Below are 21,565 nucleotides of genomic sequence, written 5' to 3'. Positions count from 1 at the left end.
CATCTTCAGTCTTTTTAGCTTGAACTCTAAGTCAAAAAAATATCAACAAAATTCTCATTAAGTTTTGGCGGTTTCATTGACTTATAATGTATCCAAAGGAGAAACAAGTCGTCAGTTGCAGTCTTAACCATAACGGGCTTCATTCTCGGATGAACAAGAAAAAGAGAACCTTCCACTGTCTTCCGAACCTAGGTCCTTTCTACTCTGCTGAGTTCATGCCCCACTAACCTCTGCAATGGGTTTTCAACATATTGATACAAAACTTCACCAATCCATACTGTCTAAAACCCATAACCAGTCGGTGGTATATTTTTATTCCACGTCTCTTTCATTTGATTATAAACCCAGGACATCATAGAAGAGCGAAGAAGAGAAGAAGGAGCGAACGGTTTTGGAAACTTGGGACAGATTTGAGTGGTAGGACCGTGACACACGTGCGAAGCAATCCAATGCGACATCGTTAGGAAGAGAGGGGATTAGCCCTTCTTGATTCTTTAGTTCTTGTTCTTCTGATGCTTTTGATTTTTTCCGGGCACCGACGGCTTCGGCTAACAATGACATTGTTGTTGCTTTCTACTTTGAAATTCGCTTAGTGCTCCGAACACCAATTTAATATTGCATAAATGCTTTCTTTACTCTATATGCACAAACCAATTTTTTTTGTGAGGAACAAAGAAACAAACAAACAAACAAATGAAAAAAAAAAAGATAGAGAAAACGAAGCTAATTTACATCCACCTGCAGAAGCCGCAGCAAGTTCATAAGAGGTTGCGGCCAAGTGCAATGCTAAGTGTCTGCTACATGCACAGGTCAATTTAATCATTCATCCTTCATATCTAAAATTGTTATAATTTAAAATATAAAATTTAAAATTTACAAAGATAAAAGAAATAATTTTAAAATAAGTTAATATTAATCGGATAAGATTTGTTTTCAAATTAAATGCGTTCATTATTATCTAGCCACTAAATATCTTGCTTTAAATGCAGCCTAGCCAACTAATCTCTATGTTGAAATATAATTAGTATCTCTTCAATATAATTTGTTTCCACCCAAATTTTTAACAAAAGGTAAAGATAAATGCAAAAATAAAAAAATTAACAAAGAAAACTGAATATTAAAAAACTAATTTATTATCAATATCAGCCAATTTTTTAAAAATTATTTTATTTATCTTAAAGAGTAAAGTATCGTTTTTGTCCCCAACGTTTGGGATAAGTCATATTTGTGTCCCTAACGTTTAAATCGTCCTATTTGTATCCTTAACGTTTATAAAAGTGATTCAATGTTATCCTACTATCAATTATACTAACAAATCAGATTATATTTTTCAATTATTCTCTCTTTTGGATGTATTCATTCTCAATTAGGTCTCACTTAGATGTGTTTAATTCTAATATTATACCCACTATTTGTGTTTAGATTCAATTATGTCCTTAGCTTATAAAAGTGAATTATGTAAATGTTGTAGGAATTAGTTTCAACATTTGATGAGTTATTTTTCGAAGTAGATCATCGATTCTATCACAGACATTTGTATTCTAACTTCAAGAAGAGATTTTTAAAACTCAAACTAAAGCGCTCATGATGTGTAATTGACGGCAGGATAACATTGAATCACTTTTACAAACGTTAGGGATACAAATAGGACGATTTAAACGTTAGGGACACAAATAGGATTTACCCCAAACGTTGGGGACAAAAACGATACTTTACTCTATCTTAAATTTTACACTCTAAATAATAAAATTTTTAATTATAAATCTTAAATTCTAATTTTTTTAAAAAATAAACATTTTTAGTATTAAAAAATGACTAATATATTTACTGTATAGTAAATATATTTATCAAGAGAAAAAGACAAATAGGTCCCTGACCTTTTGTTCTGCGGATATTTTCGTCCCTGACCATTGAAAAATACTTTTAAGTCCCTGACCTTCACAAAATTTGGACGGATCAGTCCCTCCGTCCAAATGCCTCCGTCAGGGACTGATCCGTTCAAATGTCTCCGTCAGGGACAGATCCGTCCAAATTTTGTGAAGGTCAGGGACTTAAAAGTATTTTTCAATAGTCAGGGACAAAAGGTCAGGGACCTATTTGTCTTTTTCTCTTATACTTTTAAATCTTTTAACTTTTTATACAAATCTTTGTAAATTATAAATTTTACATTCTAAATTATAACAATTTTAGATATAACGGATGAATGATTAAATTGGCTTGTGTGTAGTTGACACTCAGCATTGCACTTGGCCGCAACCTCTTATGAACTTGCTGCAGCTTCTGCAGGTGGATGTAGATTAGCTTCGTTTTTTCTGTCTTTTTTTTCGTTTGTTTGTTTGTTTGTTTCTTTGTTCCTCGCCAAAAAAAAATTGGTCTGTGCGTATAGAGTGAAGAAAGAGTTTATACAAGATTAAATTGGTGTTCGGAGCACTAAGCGAATTTCAAAGTAGAAAGCAACACCAATGTCATTGTTAGCCGAAGTCGCCCGTGCCCAGAAAAAATAAAAAGCATCAGAAGAACAAGAACAACAGAAGCAAGAAGGGGTAATACCCTCTCTTCCCAACGATGTCGCATTGGATTGCTTAGCACGCATGCCACGGTCTTATCACTCAAATCTGTCCCAAGTTTCCAAAACCATTCGCTCCCTTCTCTCTTCTTCGCTCTTGTATGACGCCCACACCACCCTCTATGGTAAACAAACCATGCTATACTTTTTCATCAACTACCCTGATTCCAACCACGTCTAATGGTTCATGGTCAACCCTGACGACCCCGACCCTGTCCTCCGGCTTCCACTCAGTCCTTCACCCACGTTCCAACTGTCCACCATGTGCGCCCTCCTAAATCATGACATCTATGTAATTGGTGGTTACTCCGATGACGCCTTTTTCGCCGATGTGTGGGTTCTTGATTGCCGTTTCAACCGCTGATGACAGGGTCCCAGCATGCGCATTCCTTGTGACAAAGGCGGAGCAACTACCCTCCACGAAAAGGTCTACGTGGTGGGAGAACCATCGCAAAACTTGGGCATCCTTGGCGAGATTCTTGACCCAGTGGTTGGTAGTTGGGAAGAGATCAAGGACATCCCCGGTTTTGATGATGGATCCCTTATGTCTTGTGTTTATATCAAATGAAAGAGGCGTGGAATAAAAATATACCACCGACTAGTTATGGGTTTCGGACAGCGTGGATTGGTGAAGTTTTGTATCGGTACGTTGAAAACCCATTCCCGAGGTTAGTGGGACATGAACTCAGCAGAGTGGAAAGGACCTAGGTTCAGAAGATATTGGAAGGCTCTCTTTTTCTTGTGCCTCCATGAATGAAGCTCGTTATGGTTAAGACTGCAGCTGACAACTTGTTTCTCCTTTGGATACGTCATAAGTCAATGAAATCGCCGAAACTTAATGAGAATTTTGCTAATATTTTTTTTCCTTAGAGTTCAAGTTAAAAAGACTGAAGATGGACAGTTGCATGCCACCGCGTGTGATGAAGGTTTCAATAAATTCTATTCTTACAGCTTCATTACTGATGGATGCTCCATTCAGAGGTGTTTTGCAGTTGAGATTTGACATTTTTATTACTCTTGTTTAGTTTATATATATATGAGCCTATTTTTTATTGAGTTTAAATTTATGCTGTGTCTCATAAGACTCTTTGTTGATTATTCTTGATACACCACTACACCTTTTTTTTTCAACATAGAAAATTAATCCCTCGTATAAAAGGATAACTGCAATAGAAAATTGCAATTTTCAAGCAAGATTGTAAATCAGAGTTGAATTCAAAAAAGAAAAAAACTGATGCAGTAGTAATTAGGGGTGTTCACAGTGCGGTTTGGTTCGGTTTTTTAGAGAAAAGTCATCCGATCCAATCAATTAATTAAACTGCGGTTCGGTTTGGTTCGGTTTGTTCGGTTTTTCAATCAATTCAAACAAAAACCTCATACTATTTCACAAAGTTATAACATGAAATTATAGAATACAAGTACACCATAACTAACAAAAGTCTTGATCCATTAAAATTCAACGACAAAAGAAATTAAAATATGACAATTAAAAAAGTTTAAAGGTTCAATAGTTAACACAACAAAAAAAATAAAAACAAATTTCTAGGAACAGATAGCCACGTTTTGGTGTCCTCTCCAACAAAGCAATGAAACTTCTTTAAGCTAACCAACCTGAAATAAAAAGACAGTTACATAATAAAAACAATAATAATTGGAAAAAGCACTTGATCATGTCACAGGTGAATCTTCACCATCGTCTCTTAGGACCCATTCTAGGGACTACCTTATCAAACAATGTTAAAATTCTACGACTAACATGTTCAATACTCCAATCAGAAAGGATCCACACACATAGACCACTACAACCTTTATTTAAAGTGCACTTGATTTTATGATTAATTTGAACAATTATTTTAAAAACAATATTATAACATTAACCATTTTACTTGTCAACCTAAAATTTACTTAACAGACCTACGATCAAGATCTATGGAAAGCACATACAAAACCATGCCGTTAGATAGATGAGTTTATAGTTACCTTCCGATGCAATGGCGAAGTCACCATGGATAGTTCCAGGATTAGATGCCAAGAGATTTGTTGCTCCAATCAACTTTCGGCTAGTTGCAACAACATCCTTACCCTCCCAGACCATGGCAACAATAGAACCAAAGATAATGTATTAGACCAATCCATTAAAGAAAGTCTTTGTAGATAAGTCAGCATAGTGCCTCTCGGTATAAGGCTAAAAATTTGTGGAGTTTCTAAGTTAAATTGTTAACACGTATGTTAAGTAGTAACAAAAACAAAAGAAGTTACCTTTCAAGTAAAATTCCTTCTTCTTAAATCTGCTAATAATTTCCCCAACCTGAAATAGAAAGTAGTTTTCTTTCAAATATTATAAGGGAAAAAAAAACAACAACATTGACCTATTTTACAAAATAGCTACCTTCATCAACCTAATTACTAACAATTTCAAACAATCAGTAATGAACAAATAATTAAAAAAATCAGTAATAAACAATAAACAACAATCATAATAGCAGAACCAAATTAGATAATTAAAACAAGAATATTCATAACAATTTTTCAAAAAAAAATTATCTAACAACCACAAATTTTTAAATTAGAGAACTACAAATTATCAAAACTGCAAAAACAAATTAGAAAGAGCAGAACCAAGAATCCTAAACTAAAAATCATAATAGCAAAATAAAAATAGAATTAAATATTAGAACAGAACTAAGAACAAATAACCAGATCCAAAAAAATTAGAACAAATAATTTATTTGAGAGGCATCCCTATTCTAGATGTAGAGGAATTCTACTGTACTGACTGCAGCGCGAAGGATGATGGACGACATTTTTTAAGTGTGACTGACGGGTGACGAGCGACAGACGATGGCGGCTTCACCTGCGATGGAAGGAAAGGGAGAAGCTTCGAGAGCGAGGGAGGGAAAGGGAGAAGTTGCGACGCGAGGGAAGGAAACAGCGACTGTGAAGTGCAAAAGGAGGAAGGGAGGGAGAGAGGACCGCGCACGAGGTGCTGTCCGCGAGGTTCTGTTCGGCGAGTTGGCGACGGTGAAGGAAGACGGTGCTGGGAGGAAGGGGCTCGGCGGCTAAGGCTTGGGGATTGGGGATTGATGTTCCTTCGTTAGAGAGAGACTTTTTTTTTTTTTGTCAGTGAATTGGACAATCCTCAATTCTAGGTACCTCAAGTGGATTGGACAACCCCCAATCCTAGGTACAACATACACATTACTCACACGCTCCTCACATACTTACCATTTTTTCTTCCTCGGTTGCCGTTGGTAGGAGTTGAGCTCGAGACCTTTGAGATGGGGAGGGGACGGAATGCCGTGTGACTGTGTGAGCTAAGGCTCATTGGCGTTTGCTAGGTTTAGGTTATCTAGTGTTTGGACCTTTTTGGGGTTTGGTCTTTTAGGGTTTTTTAAATGAACGGTTTGATTCGATTCGTTTAGGATTTTTATTACCAAAATTGAAAACCGAACTGAACCGCAAAAAAAAAAAAAAAACAACAAAACGTAATTTTTTTTGTTTTCGATTTGTTCGGTTTTTAATTTTTTCGGTTCGATTGATCGATTTTGTTCGATTTGAATCGGTTTTGAACCCTTCTAGTAGTAATGCCTGGGTAAAGAAATAGTAATAAGAGGCAAATGAAGTTATAATCTACTACATGCTATTTATTTTTTTTCCTTTTTTTTTTTATACATCTTGGGCGCCACATTTTACACACATAATGTGCCTTTGTCCGACATATTCCTAAACTTGCAGAGCAAGTAAGGAATAAAGAAATGCAACATTTTCTTGTTTTGTTTTCCACCTATTTTGAAACTTATCTTATAATGAGTTTGTGTGGAACATTTAATATAAGATCAGCATGCCCGCATACGTTTACTCTATTTTAAATGGAGCATATCATATATATAGTATCTTATAACGTATAAATCAAGTAAATATTATTTTCCCACGCAAATTATTAGAAGTGTTATTTATTACTTGATTGAATGAGTTACATACCGACGTTTGGATTCAGATGCCTTGAAGAATCATATGGGTTGTATTATGCAAATGAATAGACCTTCTTTTTTTTCACTTCTTCCAATTCCTTGATTCGATGATATTTTTATTTTTTGAAAGCATCAAATTGATTGGCACTCCTACAGTTGGATTACAAGAAGATACGCCCTTAGCTTTTGCAATTCGAGAACATAAAGTTTTGATGGCTGGAAAGTTTGGGAATACCAAAAAAGTCATCACAATTAGTCTCAAATGGCTTTATATATTAATTAATTTTTATATCAACCGAAAAAAAAAAAAAGAAGAAAGAAAGAAAGGAAAATGTTTTTTGATTGCTTGAAGCACAGAATATTCATTCATTGGTATGCAGCATGGTTGAGAAATGTGTACAGCTTTATGATCATGATCAACTTTACATGTTGATTATTAATAAAGTCTTCTCTTTTTATTTACTTCTTCCTATATCTAATTATGTTCATATTTTTACAGTAAAAATTTAGGTACAGTTGATTTATGTAAAGTTAATAGTTAAAAATTATTAAATAATTTAACATATTTTATTAAATTATTATCTAATAATTTTTAGTTATCAATTTTACTTATTTCTATAGCTACTTGCAATTGCATGCATGCCAATCACAAAGAACTTATTATAATTCAAAGTTTTTGCATTCAACAAGGCCTTTTTTCCTTAACATTTATTTACTATAATTTAATTCGCGTTGCATTGCCATTGTTATGCCTCTGAAATGTACGTTGATTCATACCAACTATCTTGTCAAGGCAGCTTTTCTAATAGATTCAAGTATATGAACTATGATGAAAAATTAATTAAATTAAAGGATACACAGAATCCTTTATTCTCAAAATTTTCCATCCTATACATTTTCTTCCTACCTCCTCACTTCGATATTAACTTTATTCAGAAAACACAGACAAGTTAAAAACATGCACAGTCTATATCCGAAATATTCTGTCCACATTCAACCAAGTTTACAACAATATTCATATTTTAAAAAGAGAGTAACATATTAATCCAAAATAAAACCTTTAAAAACAGTAATAAAGTAAATTGTAGGCGAGAAAATACCAAAATTCCTCAAACGAACTCATCAATATCGTGAAAAGAATTTATTCCTGGCCATGCATATTATGATAGATATATTCTTTTTCTTTTTTCCTTTAAAAAAAAGTTTCAGATCATAACTGCAATTAATTAAGCCCTTATTCCATCTTTGATGAACAACCTAACCAAAATAACCAAAGCTCGATAATCTCTCAACGATTTCAAATAGAAATAGTAGTAAATATAAAACTTTTACCAATGGAATTAGCGAAGATGAGCACAAAGAAGTGGAAACTAAAAGCAAATAGAAGTAACCTAATTAAATCCCATGTCCCAAACAAAGTACCTATTTGAGGCATGACTACTTATCGTTGAATATATACCGTATTTATCCAAGCTGTCATATATACTTTGTGTCAAGAGAAGTGATAGAAAAGCAATCAAAACTAGTGGTACATAGAATTCAATTGCTATCATCTAAAGCTATATATATATATGGCACTGTATGTAGAACTAATTATAATTAGCATGTACCTTCATAAATAGGCATGGCTATAAGCCAATTCAATATAATTCAGCTAGCAAAGCAGAATCGAAATAAAATTCCCAACCTAATTGGAAAGCATAGTGGCATGGCCATTACACAAATGGCTTTTGCTCTATCTATATATCACAATTACAATGATAGGGCGTATATATATTATAACCATGTTAGATGTTAGATGTATACTAAAATCCGTCGCTTAAATAAGTCACAAATATATAATACATATTAAAATACAAAATATATATTAAAAATAAGTTAAATTATATTTATATATAAACACATTAGTGACTGATTTTAATAATTAATTTTAATATATACTTAGTATTTTTGATATATTATACTTAAAATAAAAATGTACAACTTTAATGAATTTGGCAATACTTTTTCTCCACACCAATATGTTATCAATCATGATGCATGAAGAAGAAGAGAACCATGCTCTAGCAATTTCCTTAGTAGGAAAGATACATCATCATTGAATGGCTGAACCCCATCTTTGTATGTAGCTTATAGAGGAAGATGATGAGAAAAAAAAAAAGAAACAAAAAATAAAAATAAAAGGAACTCCATCATATATAAGAAAAGGCTAAATGGTGGTACTACATGCATTGCAAGCAAGGTAATAGGCTAAGTAATAATTTTGCAACTTTTTATCCGATCCATACCCCCCTCATGCACTGTTTCATGTCATGGAACAATCATAACACATACCAGGCTTTATTTATTTCTTCTTAAAAACCATACATATATAGAGAGAGAGTTGCATTCCCATTCACCAATGCCAGCTCTGCCATGAATAATATCCGAGTGGGAAGAATTGAAAAGACACACACACAGCTAGATACAAGATCTGCTTAAATTAACCACATATATACATGCAACCAAGCTATCTAAGTTCAATAATGCACAAATTTGACTGAAAACCCTAACCCTAAAAGTATTTGGATAATCTATCCAACAATAAAAAGAAAATCGACGTAAGTATGCATATGTGCGGATTAATTAAAATAAAGGGGAGAAGAAAATAAGATAAGGGTAATTAACTAATTATAATATGTCTGATTGTCGAATAATAATAAATATCTAGTTAATTACAAAGAAATGGACGATGGATCAAGGAAATTAAAGAAAGAAAAAGCTAAAAGAAGCAAAATGAGAATCTAAATTAAAGCCCCCTGATCCATGGCATCTAAAAACGGATCTATCCTCATCCAAAATGATGCTTCAATATATCTCACATACACCAGTTAGAGAACCTTAACTTACATAACAAAATTAACTAATATATATATATATAGCATTAGCATTAGTAGTAGAAGTCACATATATATTTATATAGATGGAATAATTAATAACACGAATAATAATAGTAATAATGTAATAATAAAAATTAATTAACCTACTTTCGCTGGTTCTTGTTGATTGATTCATTCGATGTTATCCTCCTTCCTGATCTGAGATGGAACAATGTCCTGAAGAAGACCATGGTCTCTCAAGAAAGCTTGATCCATGCTCAACCTAGAAGCTGCAGCAAAAGCTCCATCCTGAAGAACGAAGGTCCCAAACGACGACGCATTATTAGGTGGAGTTGGATTAGTAGTAGTAGTGGAGTTATATAACGAAGGCGGAGGCGGCGGTTGCTGGAAGTGTTGTTGATGAGGAAGCAGAAAGTGTGGAGAAGAAGATCCAATGGTGGCGAAGGAGGGTTCGTGCATGAACGCGAGTGCGGCGCGTGAGGTAGCGGGACAAGGGTGAGTGTGCTGCCCTTCATAGGTAGTTACAACAATGCTTGGGTCGTCGGAAGAACGCTCCACGCGCTTCTTAACACCACACCCGGAAGTGGTGCAACGATAGTAGCTCCTGTTATTTTTGGCGTGCCCCGCAAGAAAATAAATAAATAAATAAATAAATAATATTAATTGGAATAGAGAGAGGGGTGAAAGAAAGCATGATGAGCATATACCTTGGATAAGGGCTATTTTTCACTGCTTTCTGTCCGTACTTACGCCATCTGTAACCGTCGTCTAAATGATCCACTTCGCTCTTTGTCATAAACGCAAACCGAGGTTCTCTTTGCTTCTTTTGATTCTTTTTCTTTGCTTTCAATCTGCAGTAGATGAAGAAAAAATTAAATTAAATTAAATTAAAGCAGAGAAACACCATATTCCAACTTCAATTAACAGAGATAGAGAGAGAGAAAGAGGGATTTTTATTACTAACTGTTTCTTAGTCTTGTCTTGATTCTCTTTGGATCCATCGGCGTCTTCATCCTCTGCTTCATGTTCATCATCCGCAACTACTTTCCCACCGTTATGCTCTTCCGCGTTGTTGTTGTTGCTGCCGACGCCGGCGCCGCCTTCGTTCGACGAAGACGAAATCGACGACGAGTTTGGTGACGCCGGAGTGTTCAAAACCTCCGAACAGTCCGGGACATTGGAGCTCGCCGGCGACGGCAGAGGCTGCTGCTGGCTGCTGGTGATTTGCTGCGGCGTGGCTTCGGCGGGAAGCCAATCGAATAAGGAAGGAGTGTAGTCATGGAGAGCGAGCAAGTCGATGAAGCCATTGGCAGAAGTTTTGTGATCAGAAGAGGGTAGTAATGGAAGTGGCATCATGTCAAAGATGCTTGAGAAAGGGTAAGAAGTGTTGATTGTGTTTGTGTTTGTGATCGGAATCTCATCGGAAAATGCGACGGAATTAGCCATAGTAATAGCAGTAGCAGTGGTGGATGCTTCTTCTTCCTTCTTCTTCTTCTCTCTCTTCCCTTCTTCCATTGATTTTTGTAAGGGTGCTTTCTATTTTCCTATATATCAACAAAAAGCTTTGCACATATTCCTCATTATTTTTATTTTCAAATATTTCTTTCTTTTTCTTCTCCCAAAACTCCAAAAAGTGATCACCCCTCTTAATTAATTAACCTCACTTTCTATCTTCTATTATCACTAGAGAGAGAGAAAGGGATAGGGATAGCTTCGGAATTTTCTTTTTATTTTTTCTTTTCATTTTTGTTTTACGGAAATAAAGGCTTGTCCCTTAAGTCAGGTGGACCCTAACTAAATAACTATCCATTTTGAGATATTTTCTGTAATAATTTACAAATAATTACTATTAATAAATAAATTTATCCTTTAGTTTAATCAATAGTGCATTATTAAAATATTTAGTTGTTATACTACCCAATAAAAAAATATGTAGTTGTTATACTATATGTTTCGAAATAGATTGATGTTATAATATATACAATATTTTATATCAACAATAAATGACAATTCTCTCATTAAAATTAACAATAATAATATCTAATCAGATTCTATCATTTTTTATATAAAAAAAATTATATTTATAATTTTTGTATGTGAAAGGGGGCATTTGGTTTGATTTAGTTGGGGTTGGGAATTTGGACAACAGGTTGTCTTGGAGAGGTTTCCCACCATAGGGATGACCGACATGTGTCGGTTGACTATGGAACGAGGCGAATAGCATTTATTGCGTAAAAGAAGAGTAGAGGACCGCCGTCGGGGCCCACATCTGAGATATAACGCGGGTATTTGACCGGCAACCGGTTTGGGTGTGAACAGGGGGAGTGAACACGTGGGCTGTACGTGAAAGCCCAAAAGCCTTCTAATCTCTGATCGTGTGCATGTGATGGGTCCTCCTCCTGCCCCCCCCCCCCCCTCCCCCCTCTCCTTTTTTTTTTTATCCTCTTTATAAAATAAAAGAAAGAAAATCTCTTTTTTAACTTTTTTAGATCATGTTATTATTCACTCTTCATTTAAATAATGGGATACTGCTGGGTAATAATTCATTAATTCTTCCCATTTTTCAATCATGTAAATGTAGGTAAGGTTTTAACTTCATTCTATATAAATCAGTGGAAATGAAATATATTTTTTAATTATTTACCTTTAAGAAAAATATTTTTTATGAGAAGAATATCTTTTGGTACATTTACATTGCATTTTTGTTTTTAGTAGTTTATATTTTTGTAATTTTGTAAAAAATAATAAAAAATATTTCATATTTTCATATTTTCATTTTTTTTGGTAAAATTTTAAAAATAAAAATACTAATACTAAAAACAAAAACAATCACTACAATCTTTTATTATGACAGTGCAATCACTATATTATTCCAAAACACGCATCTATTGTGTAATCTAGCTAATTAAAGTGAAATAGATTCAACCCATGTCATTGATTGCAATTAAATACGCGCGGTATGGTTGCATGTTTTGGCTGGTACTACTAAGATTTGTTTTATTAGTTTATTCATACCTTAACCCTAGACTACGGATAAATAGTTGCATGCCCATAAAAATATAAATAAAACCTATCATATCTACCAGACTTTAACTTCATTGGCATATATATGTAAGTGAATACTTAAAAAGTTAAAATCTATTATTATTTGTTAAAATATTGTCATTATTGTTGAATAACTAAAGTCAAAGAGAATCATTTGCATTTTAACCTAAAACAAGTATATATGTAACTGGTGCATGTAATATCATCAACTATCTAAACTCAAATGGTAGTTAATTATTAGTACTTGGCAAAGGAAAATAGTGTTGGAGGATTAACTCCACAAATGAAATGAAATAATCATGGTTATTGAAACTGGACCAAATCGACTATGAAATAATGGAAAATTTGCTACCAAATCAATTATTCTATACATAATAAAAATCAATTATTATTGAATTAGACAAAAATAAAAAAATTGATTAAATTAATTTAATTTTTTAATAACTAATTTTAAAAAATATTTTAAAATTTATATTTTTTATATATTATTTTATTATATTCTGTTTAACTTTAATTAAATCTCAATTAAATTTTGATTTAATTATTTTGTTGGTCTTTATAGTTTTATTAAATTTTTAATTAGGTTCTTATATTATATTTTTTTAAGTGTGTCCTTTCATTGCTTTTAATTTTGTAATTAGATCGTTTTCATGTCTAAAATATTAAAATTAATAGAAAATTTTTCTCAAAAATATATAATTAAAGATCTAATTAAATTCTTAATTATAGATAAAATATTCAGTTAACTCTAATATTTTTACACTAAAAATAACATAATTATAAAATTAAAAATAATATACAGATTTAATTAAAAAATATATAAAAATTTAATTAAAAATGTAATAAAATTATAAAAATAACAGAATAATTAAATCTTACCTTTTTAGACTATTACACTTTAAATTCTATCGGTTTAATGATTACTTTGATTTTCTTAGAAATAACTAATTAAAAACAATAAGGGTTTAACTAATAATATGTGTTTTAAAGTATATATATGATAAATTTATTATTAGTAAAAAAATTTCAATATTTTAAACTAATAAATGTAAATCCATTAAAATTTTAAATTTTTTATATTTTTAATAAAAAATTTTATTTTATAATTTTAATGTGTGTTATAAAGTCACATGATAAATAAGCCAAACAATAATAAATAGTACATATAAACATTATGGTGGTGGAAGTTTGAGCATTCATTCATTAATTAACTCCTTTTTGCATGCAATAGATATAAATAACCTTTTAACTAGCTACCTCATATGGACCATTTTCTTGACCACATTTTTCTGCCCTTGAGAATATGCGGTGTCTCATAAGTGGGTGGGGCTAACTTCTCTTTCTCTTTAGGCCGCTATTTGGTTCCTCCAATAATAATCATCTTCTTTTTCACCCCAAAAAGTTTCTCTCAAATTAAAATCTAACTTGTTTGTTTAACCATGCATCTTGTCTTGTTTGTAAATAGAAGATGGGGCACCAACCTAATAAGCTAGCAAATCCAGTTACGTTTCCGTTACTATTCCCTTTACCGGCACAGTAATAATAAATGTTCATTTCCACCACCAACTTTTAAAATACTATCATATATACATCATGCATCATATAGATATAGCACCATAGTCCGTAGCTTCCAATTTAATTTTGACGTTGATACATTATTCAACTTATACTGTTTCAAACATTATGGCACCCCACAAGGTATATATATATATAATTGTATTTTCTTTATCACGGTATGGTATTATTGTTAAAATACTTTTAATTTGGATATTAAATTTTTTTGGAATCCTCTAGTTTGAATTTGTTGAGAGTCAAATTTCAAGAAAGTAATACGAGAAGTAGACAATGTGAAGTCTATATATATAATTTGGTCAAATTTGATGGATTTTTTTAAAATAAATAAAATAAATATTTTATTTATCAAAATAAATAATAATTTATAGTTTTTTTTTTTTTTTATCAAAATGCAGTTTATCTCTTATCTTATTTATCTTTTATCATATTTGTACGTATAGTGTGTAATGGTCATATCTCGTTTATAGTGTAAACAAGATATGTCTATTTTTATTTCATTTACACTGTAAAAGATAAAAATAGAGGATATATATATATATATATATATATATATTTCGTCCATTAAATCATTATTACATCAATTTCTTCAACTTTTCTCCCACCTCTATTCTTTTCTAAGCAAATTTTCGAATTACTACGAGATCGCGCCGATGCATATGATGCGGACATCAATCGACTGAACGTGAGATGGCATATTGCTAGGGCAGTCGACTTTGAAGTTGGTATTGTTTTTGTTTATGTTAAAACATACTTGTGTAGCCAGTGACGGATCTAAAAAAATTTAATAGTGGGGGCGAAATATATATAACATGATAATAATTTTTATAATAAAAATATTAAATTTACATAAAAAAACTAGGTATCAAATTATCTACTATAAATTTGTATATAAATACATATATTATTTAACTTATTTTTAATGTGTATTTTATATTTCAAAATTTTTATTTTAAGATTTATTTTGTACAAGTGATTATTTTATGTATACGTAGCATAGTTATTATTATAATTATATTTTGTTATTGTAAAATATGATTAGGTTTCAAAATATCTAATTACAAATTAAAATATTAAAATAATAATCTAAATAATAACATATAAGTTAAATTTAAATTTTTTATATTTCATATTTTGAAACCTTGACAATATAATAATTAAAATATCTTTTTTTTTTTGTATATGTCGTTGAACAATCATTTAAAACTCAACTTTCATACAATTAGCTCTTGACGATATTCATAGTTGAAAAAGTTCATTCAATTAGTGTAGTTGTAAAAAACTAAAGCTAGTTTCAAAAGAAGAAACACAAATGGATAGATAATATTCTTTCGAGTCGACTTCTAAGAAAGAACACTAATCTTATTTAAATTTAAAAATTGATCATTATAATAGACATCTAATATGAAGTACTCAAATTGACTATCAAGTGTCGAAAGTTGAATAAAAAATTATTGTGGAGTCAAATTTAATAATTTTGTGGGGGCAAATAAATATTATTATTATATACTAATCAATAATATTTCAAATTGTAGTGGGAGCGCTTGCCCCCACACCCATAAGAGTAGATCCATCCCTGAGTGTAGCCATATTTAGGATACTTTTTTAGAAGTAGTATACAGTATATGTTAGGTGAATGAATATATTATTAACAATAATTTAAATGATAAGGTATGATTTTAGGCATACTTTAAAATGGATTTGTTATTTAAATGTTTATTTAGGTTTATTTTTCTTTAAATTAAGTTATTAAGTATATGTATATCAATTTAATTATTAATTATTTAACTAAATATTTCTTAGTTAACTTAATTAAGTAATAAGATGTTTATGTTTCTAGTTATTAAATATTTAAGTAAATAATTTTATTTAATTTTATTATTACTTAAATTAAGTTATTAAGTTGATGGTTTATTTGTTGTTAGTTATTTAAGTAAATATTTTTATTTAATGTAAGTTATAAAGGAGATAATTTATTAATGTTGTTATTAATTATTTAACTAAATATTTTTATTTATATTAAACTAGATAGACATTTATTAATCTAGTTATTAATTATTTCAATAAATATTTTTATTTAAATTAATTTATAAGGTAAATATTTGTTTTTATTTGTTAAACTAGTTGACTTATAATTTAAATTAATTTGTTATATAAAATTTTTTGGGAGAATTTTTTACTGTGAAATTTTTATAACTTTATAGGGTTATACATTTTTAATTCAGTTTTTTTATTATTTACCAGAGGTCTCGCCTACTTCTTCTCAGGAGAATGAGTCACGCACTCTCACTATCCGATGTCATTGTCCTCTACTTGCACAACAAGAAATTATTGGAATAGCGATCGATTCTGGTGATCGCTAACTGTTAGCGATCGATTTTCAACCAATGCTACCAAATTAGTACCAAACGAAATCTGTCGCTAATAAAATCGGTCGCTAAATGGTGACCACTTTTTTTATCGCTAAATTGATCGCTGAGAAAATCGGTTGCTAAATTGATCGCTGAGAAAATTAGTCGCTAAATAGCGACCAACTTTTCAGTCGCTGATAAAATCAGTCGCTAAATCGGTCACGGTTACTGATTTCCTAATTATAAATTTTTACTAATTTCACATATACCACTATTAAAACTTGATTTTTATAAATAATTATATTTTAATAAAATATAAAAAGAATCAAACATAGATCAATTTTTTAAATAAATACAAAAAATATTTACAATATTTATATCGAAATATAAAAATTAAAAGAGACAAAATTTACAAATAAATCAAATTTATGATTCACAATCTAAATGTACATTGATGACTTTATAGCCAATTGCCCCAAATGTATGAAAAAACAAGTAAAAAAAATTCCATTTACATAAAGTAAAAAAAAAAAACCTTTGAAAAAACTAAGGCTGATCCTCTTTCATATGCCTCCTTCTCTGACTCCCAAAGTGCAACCTTCTCCCTTACTTCCATAATCAAATTATCCTGTCACATTACAAAAAAAGGCATAAATAATGGTAGGCATAGTCAATATTTTGGTAGTTAATATTTTAGTACCTTTCCAGAAATAAAACTAGATAAAATATTAGAGGAAAGCCAAAAATATTTATACAATAAAATAAGATTAAAATAAAATTTTAGAAAAGACTAAACTAAAATTTACATATAAATTACATATATAAAAATAAAATTAGGGAAGACTATTAACCCTTTTCCTTTAAGGTAGCTCCGCCCTTGTGCCTGCCGCACCTTGTAAAAAAGAAACTTAATGGCAAGTCCAGGGACAAAAGACATACATCCTATTCTCCCGAAACATAAAACTACAATTAACTTACAGAGTTGCTAAACATTTTACCAAAAGGAATAGGAAATCTCTTAAAAAGGTAGAATTCAACCATAGATAAGTAGAATTTAGAAAAGGGTTGCTGAAAATTTTAAAGTCAATTTTACTTTATACTCTACAAATAAGTTAAAACGAGTTTAAGTCTCAACTTCATTTTTAAAATTGGCTGTGCATACTAAAATAATTTTAAAATTCTAATGACACTAATTTTAAGTCTCAACTTAATCTTAACTTATTCTAGTTGCATTTGAAATTCGAAGTCAAGATTGCTCATTCATGAGAAGGTGGACTATGTGCTCGTACTGATGAGATACATTATTCTTCTACCAGCAACAAATGATCGTTATTTGAGGCTTTAGAATATCAAATAAATTAGTTTGAGAAGAAGTTATCGGAAATACTGTTGTTGTTGTTGCCGGAAAAAAAGCTACCAGAGGAGATAACGGTGAGAAATGAACTACGCGACAAGGAGCAACAGTAGATCTGGACGGCAAGGCGACGATCTGCAACAAAGGAGTGAGTAGAGGAGGCGGCATGACCAGAGGAGGCGACGGTGAGAAAAGAACGGCATGACAATGGAAAGTCAGATCTGGACGGTGATGAGATGATCTGCAAACTCTGACGATGTCAACGCCGTCGAGATCTCAAAGACAAAGGCGACGACGCCGAGACCTCAAAAGACGACGGCAATGAGACCTTAGGAGATGGCACTACAATCAGAAGACGACGAAGACAGCACTGCGACGAAGAAGACGGTGTTGTGCTTCCGGCATGTAACTCAGTAAGTGTTTGGAAAAGATGAGAATGGTGTGGGTAAATTGAGTTAGGGTTTGCAAGGGTATAGTATTTCAGTAACTATATTATTTTATTTAAATTAGTGATCGATTTAGCGACCATTACCTTAACGACCAAACAGATTTTTACCCTATTTCTCTATCGGTTGCAAAATCGGTCGCTAAATTAAAAAATAGCGACCGATTTTGTGACCAAGAATCCCAAAGACGTTACTTCTCTTGTTTTAGTTGATAATTCGGTCGCTAAATTAAAAATAGCAACCGATTTAGCGACCAACTTTATTCTGGTATCGGTCGCTAATTCGGTTGCTATTAGTGACCGATTTTGTTGGTCGTTAAAATCGGTTACTATCTTAACAATTAGCAACCGATTTAATAACCATTGCTTTAGTAACCGAATTAGCGACCAAACAAATTTTCACCCTATTTCTCTATCGGTTATAAAATCGGTCGCTAAATTAAAAAAATAGCAAACGATTTTGTGACAAAAAATCCCAAAGTAGTTTCTTCTCTTGTTTTGGTTGCTAATTCGGTCGCTAAATTAAAAATAGTGACCAACTTTATTCTGGTATCGGTCGCTAATTCGGTTGCTATTAGTGACCGATTTTGTTAGTCGTTAAAATCGGTCACTATCTTAACAATTAGCAACCAATTTAGTGATCATTGCTTTAGTAACCGAATTAGCGACCAAACAAATTTTCACCCTATTTCTCTATCAGTTACAAAATCGGTCGCTAAATTAAAAAAATAGCAACCGATTTTGTGACAAAAATTCCAAAGTAGTTTCTTCTCTTGTTTTGGTTGCTAATTCGATCACTAAATTAAAAAATAGCGACCGATTTAGCAACCAACTTTATTTTGGTTGTATAACAAACTTATCGGTCGCTAATTCGGTTGCTATTAGTGATTGATTTTGTGGGTCGCTAAAATCAGTCAGTGAATATAATTTAGCGACTGATTTAGTGACCAATTTTTTTCTGGTACTAGAAGTTTTATATTGGTCGCTAAATCAATCGCTATTAGCAACTAATTTTTTCAGTCGCTCTTCTGATAATTTTTTGTAGTGTAGTGTTTTGTGTCTTATCTCGTTTACAATCTAAACAAGATATATACGTTCTTATTTTATTTATACCGTAAAAGATACAGTGTATTTTAATAAAATTACTATAAATTATTTATTTTGATAAATAATACATTTATTTTATTTATTTAAAAAAAAGTCCCAAACTTGTTCATTCTGGATCGTTATTGGGATAGTGAGTTGATTATTAAAATTCAGATTGAATTGTGAGATTCTCTTTATTTGTTGATTGGTAAATAATTATGCAGATATACTTAATAGCAAAATGAGCAATCAAGGCTAAGAGAATTGTCAATGTTATTGCACCAAGAGATAATCTTCTAGAAGAAATTCTGTGTGATTGGACATTTAGAATTAATTTTTTTTATTTAAATGCTTTCTTTTTCTTTTGCTATTTTATCTTAAAAAGTTTAAGAATAAGTAATTTTAATTTATATTAATATTTTTAATCAGCATTCAATATTTTTAGTCTAGTAGTTTAATATTATATTTTTAGTTAATTTTTTTAAATATTATTAATAAAAAATAATAAATAATGCTGATTTTATAATTTTTACTGTAACAAAAATTATTTTTAGTAGCAATAACATAATAGTTATTAAATATTTTATGCAACTTATATTTTATAACAATTATATTTTTTTGCGGTCATTAAAAATATTTGATTGGTAATTGTATAATTATTGTTAAAATTTTTTAGCGATAAAATATAAGACGACTAATATTTAATTGTCAATGTGTAAATATACAACAAAAATAAAAAAATAATTATTAAAAATAATTTTATTTATGGGACAACAATATAGTGCAGTCGTGGGCATATAATTAAGAGAGGTATATATTGAGTCACATTTTATAACATTCAACATGTATAGCGCTGACTATTTGATTCGATAAAGTGACCGAACGAGATAATGAAATCTTGTCGTTTATTTTTAATAACACTTTTTAACATTTAGCTCAAATTTTACGCAATTAGTAATGCATATGGTGCCAGTAATCTAGCGGGAGATAAAACAATCTGAATCATGATGATTTAGGCCGAAAACTTAATGAGGATTCAAAATTCAAATATCAAGTCCTATTAATATTAAATAATCCTTTCTTATTATAGCTATATATAGCTATAGCTCTAGCTGCATTCCAGCCATATCGTACCATCACATACAATAACATGTTACATGCTCTTCATATATAAATAAATAAATAAATAAATGAGAAATGATTCAATAATTACGCGTTAAGAAAGAGTCTTATTCATGCAGGAGCAACAAAGCAAATTGAGGTTACTTAATAACATACTTTAATTCCAAAGTACTCAAAAAGGACTATTCAAGGAGTGAATAATGCATGGTTAAGTTAAAATAGTATATGAGATAGTAACAAATTAAATTAAAGTTTAATTTTTTGAGGTGTGAATGACATGGGGACTACTTTTTATTTATGAGCGTCATCATTCATAGTCTCTAAGAAGCTTCAGCACGTGCATTCCATGCCTGACTTTCTGTTTAGCCTAGCCAAGAAGCTTTGGAGGTGCTGACATCATCATCACGTCATTTATTCCCTCATCATTTATAACCCTACTGCACCATGCACCACCACCACCACCACCTTATTTAATTTTTACGGCAATGCCTTTCACATATTAACTCATAAATGCTATAGAAATGCAATCAATGCCTATGTATGTCATTTCATTTTAATAACAATTAGCTAATATTTTAGAAATTTTCAACATAAGTATGTTCATGTTAAAAATTAAAATGCACTATTATTTTCATTTTTTAAAATATCAATCATGTTCATTCGCTCATTATTTAATGATTCTAGATTTCTAGTTCATAAGATCCAACATATATGTTATTAATTTCAAATTAAATAACCATTATAAACATAAAATATTTATTGACATAGTAATAAATAATTTAATAATTGTTTTAAATTAATTATTTTATCAATAAATAAAATATATGTAATGATTTTGTTATTTAAATAACATTTTATATGAAAGACACAAACTTAAATATTTTTTAAAAAAAGTTTAGTACAGTGTATTTGTGTCAAATTTTAAAAACTCCTTTCAAGTATTGTGAAAACATTTTAATCAACATAAAAGATGCATGATCAATTGAGGTATATATATGAAATGACAAGTGTGCCCCTATGAGTAGAAAAAGTCATGATTGCCCATTATTAGGATGAGGTTATTAGAATTACGGTTTAAATATACAACAATTACGAGAAAATTAAGTTTAAGGGAAAAAGAGTTGTAATTTACTAATTCTATTATAAAAACTTTTGAATTCAAACTAAACTAATT

General features: G+C 30.9%; 1 protein-coding gene across 1 annotated transcript; it reads right to left on the bottom strand.

Annotated features, from left to right (window-relative positions):
• Positions 1 to 9,190: 9,190 nt before the first annotated feature.
• On the bottom strand, positions 9,191 to 11,501 carry LOC112723186 (uncharacterized). The gene is made up of 3 exons (XM_025774447.3): positions 10,381 to 11,501; positions 10,124 to 10,267; positions 9,191 to 10,020 (listed from the first exon to the last, which is right to left on the bottom strand). Exons 1-3 carry the CDS (start codon positions 10,929 to 10,931, stop codon positions 9,588 to 9,590), a joined length of 1,128 nt encoding a protein of 375 aa, XP_025630232.1. The 5' UTR covers positions 10,932 to 11,501; the 3' UTR covers positions 9,191 to 9,587.
• Positions 11,502 to 21,565: the final 10,064 nt, after the last annotated feature.

The sequence above is a fragment of the Arachis hypogaea genome, chromosome 11 (assembly GCF_003086295.3).
Source record: "Arachis hypogaea cultivar Tifrunner chromosome 11, arahy.Tifrunner.gnm2.J5K5, whole genome shotgun sequence".
NCBI classification, from domain to species: Eukaryota; Viridiplantae; Streptophyta; class Magnoliopsida; order Fabales; family Fabaceae; genus Arachis; species Arachis hypogaea.
This window is presented reverse-complemented; position numbering and strand designations above follow the sequence as displayed.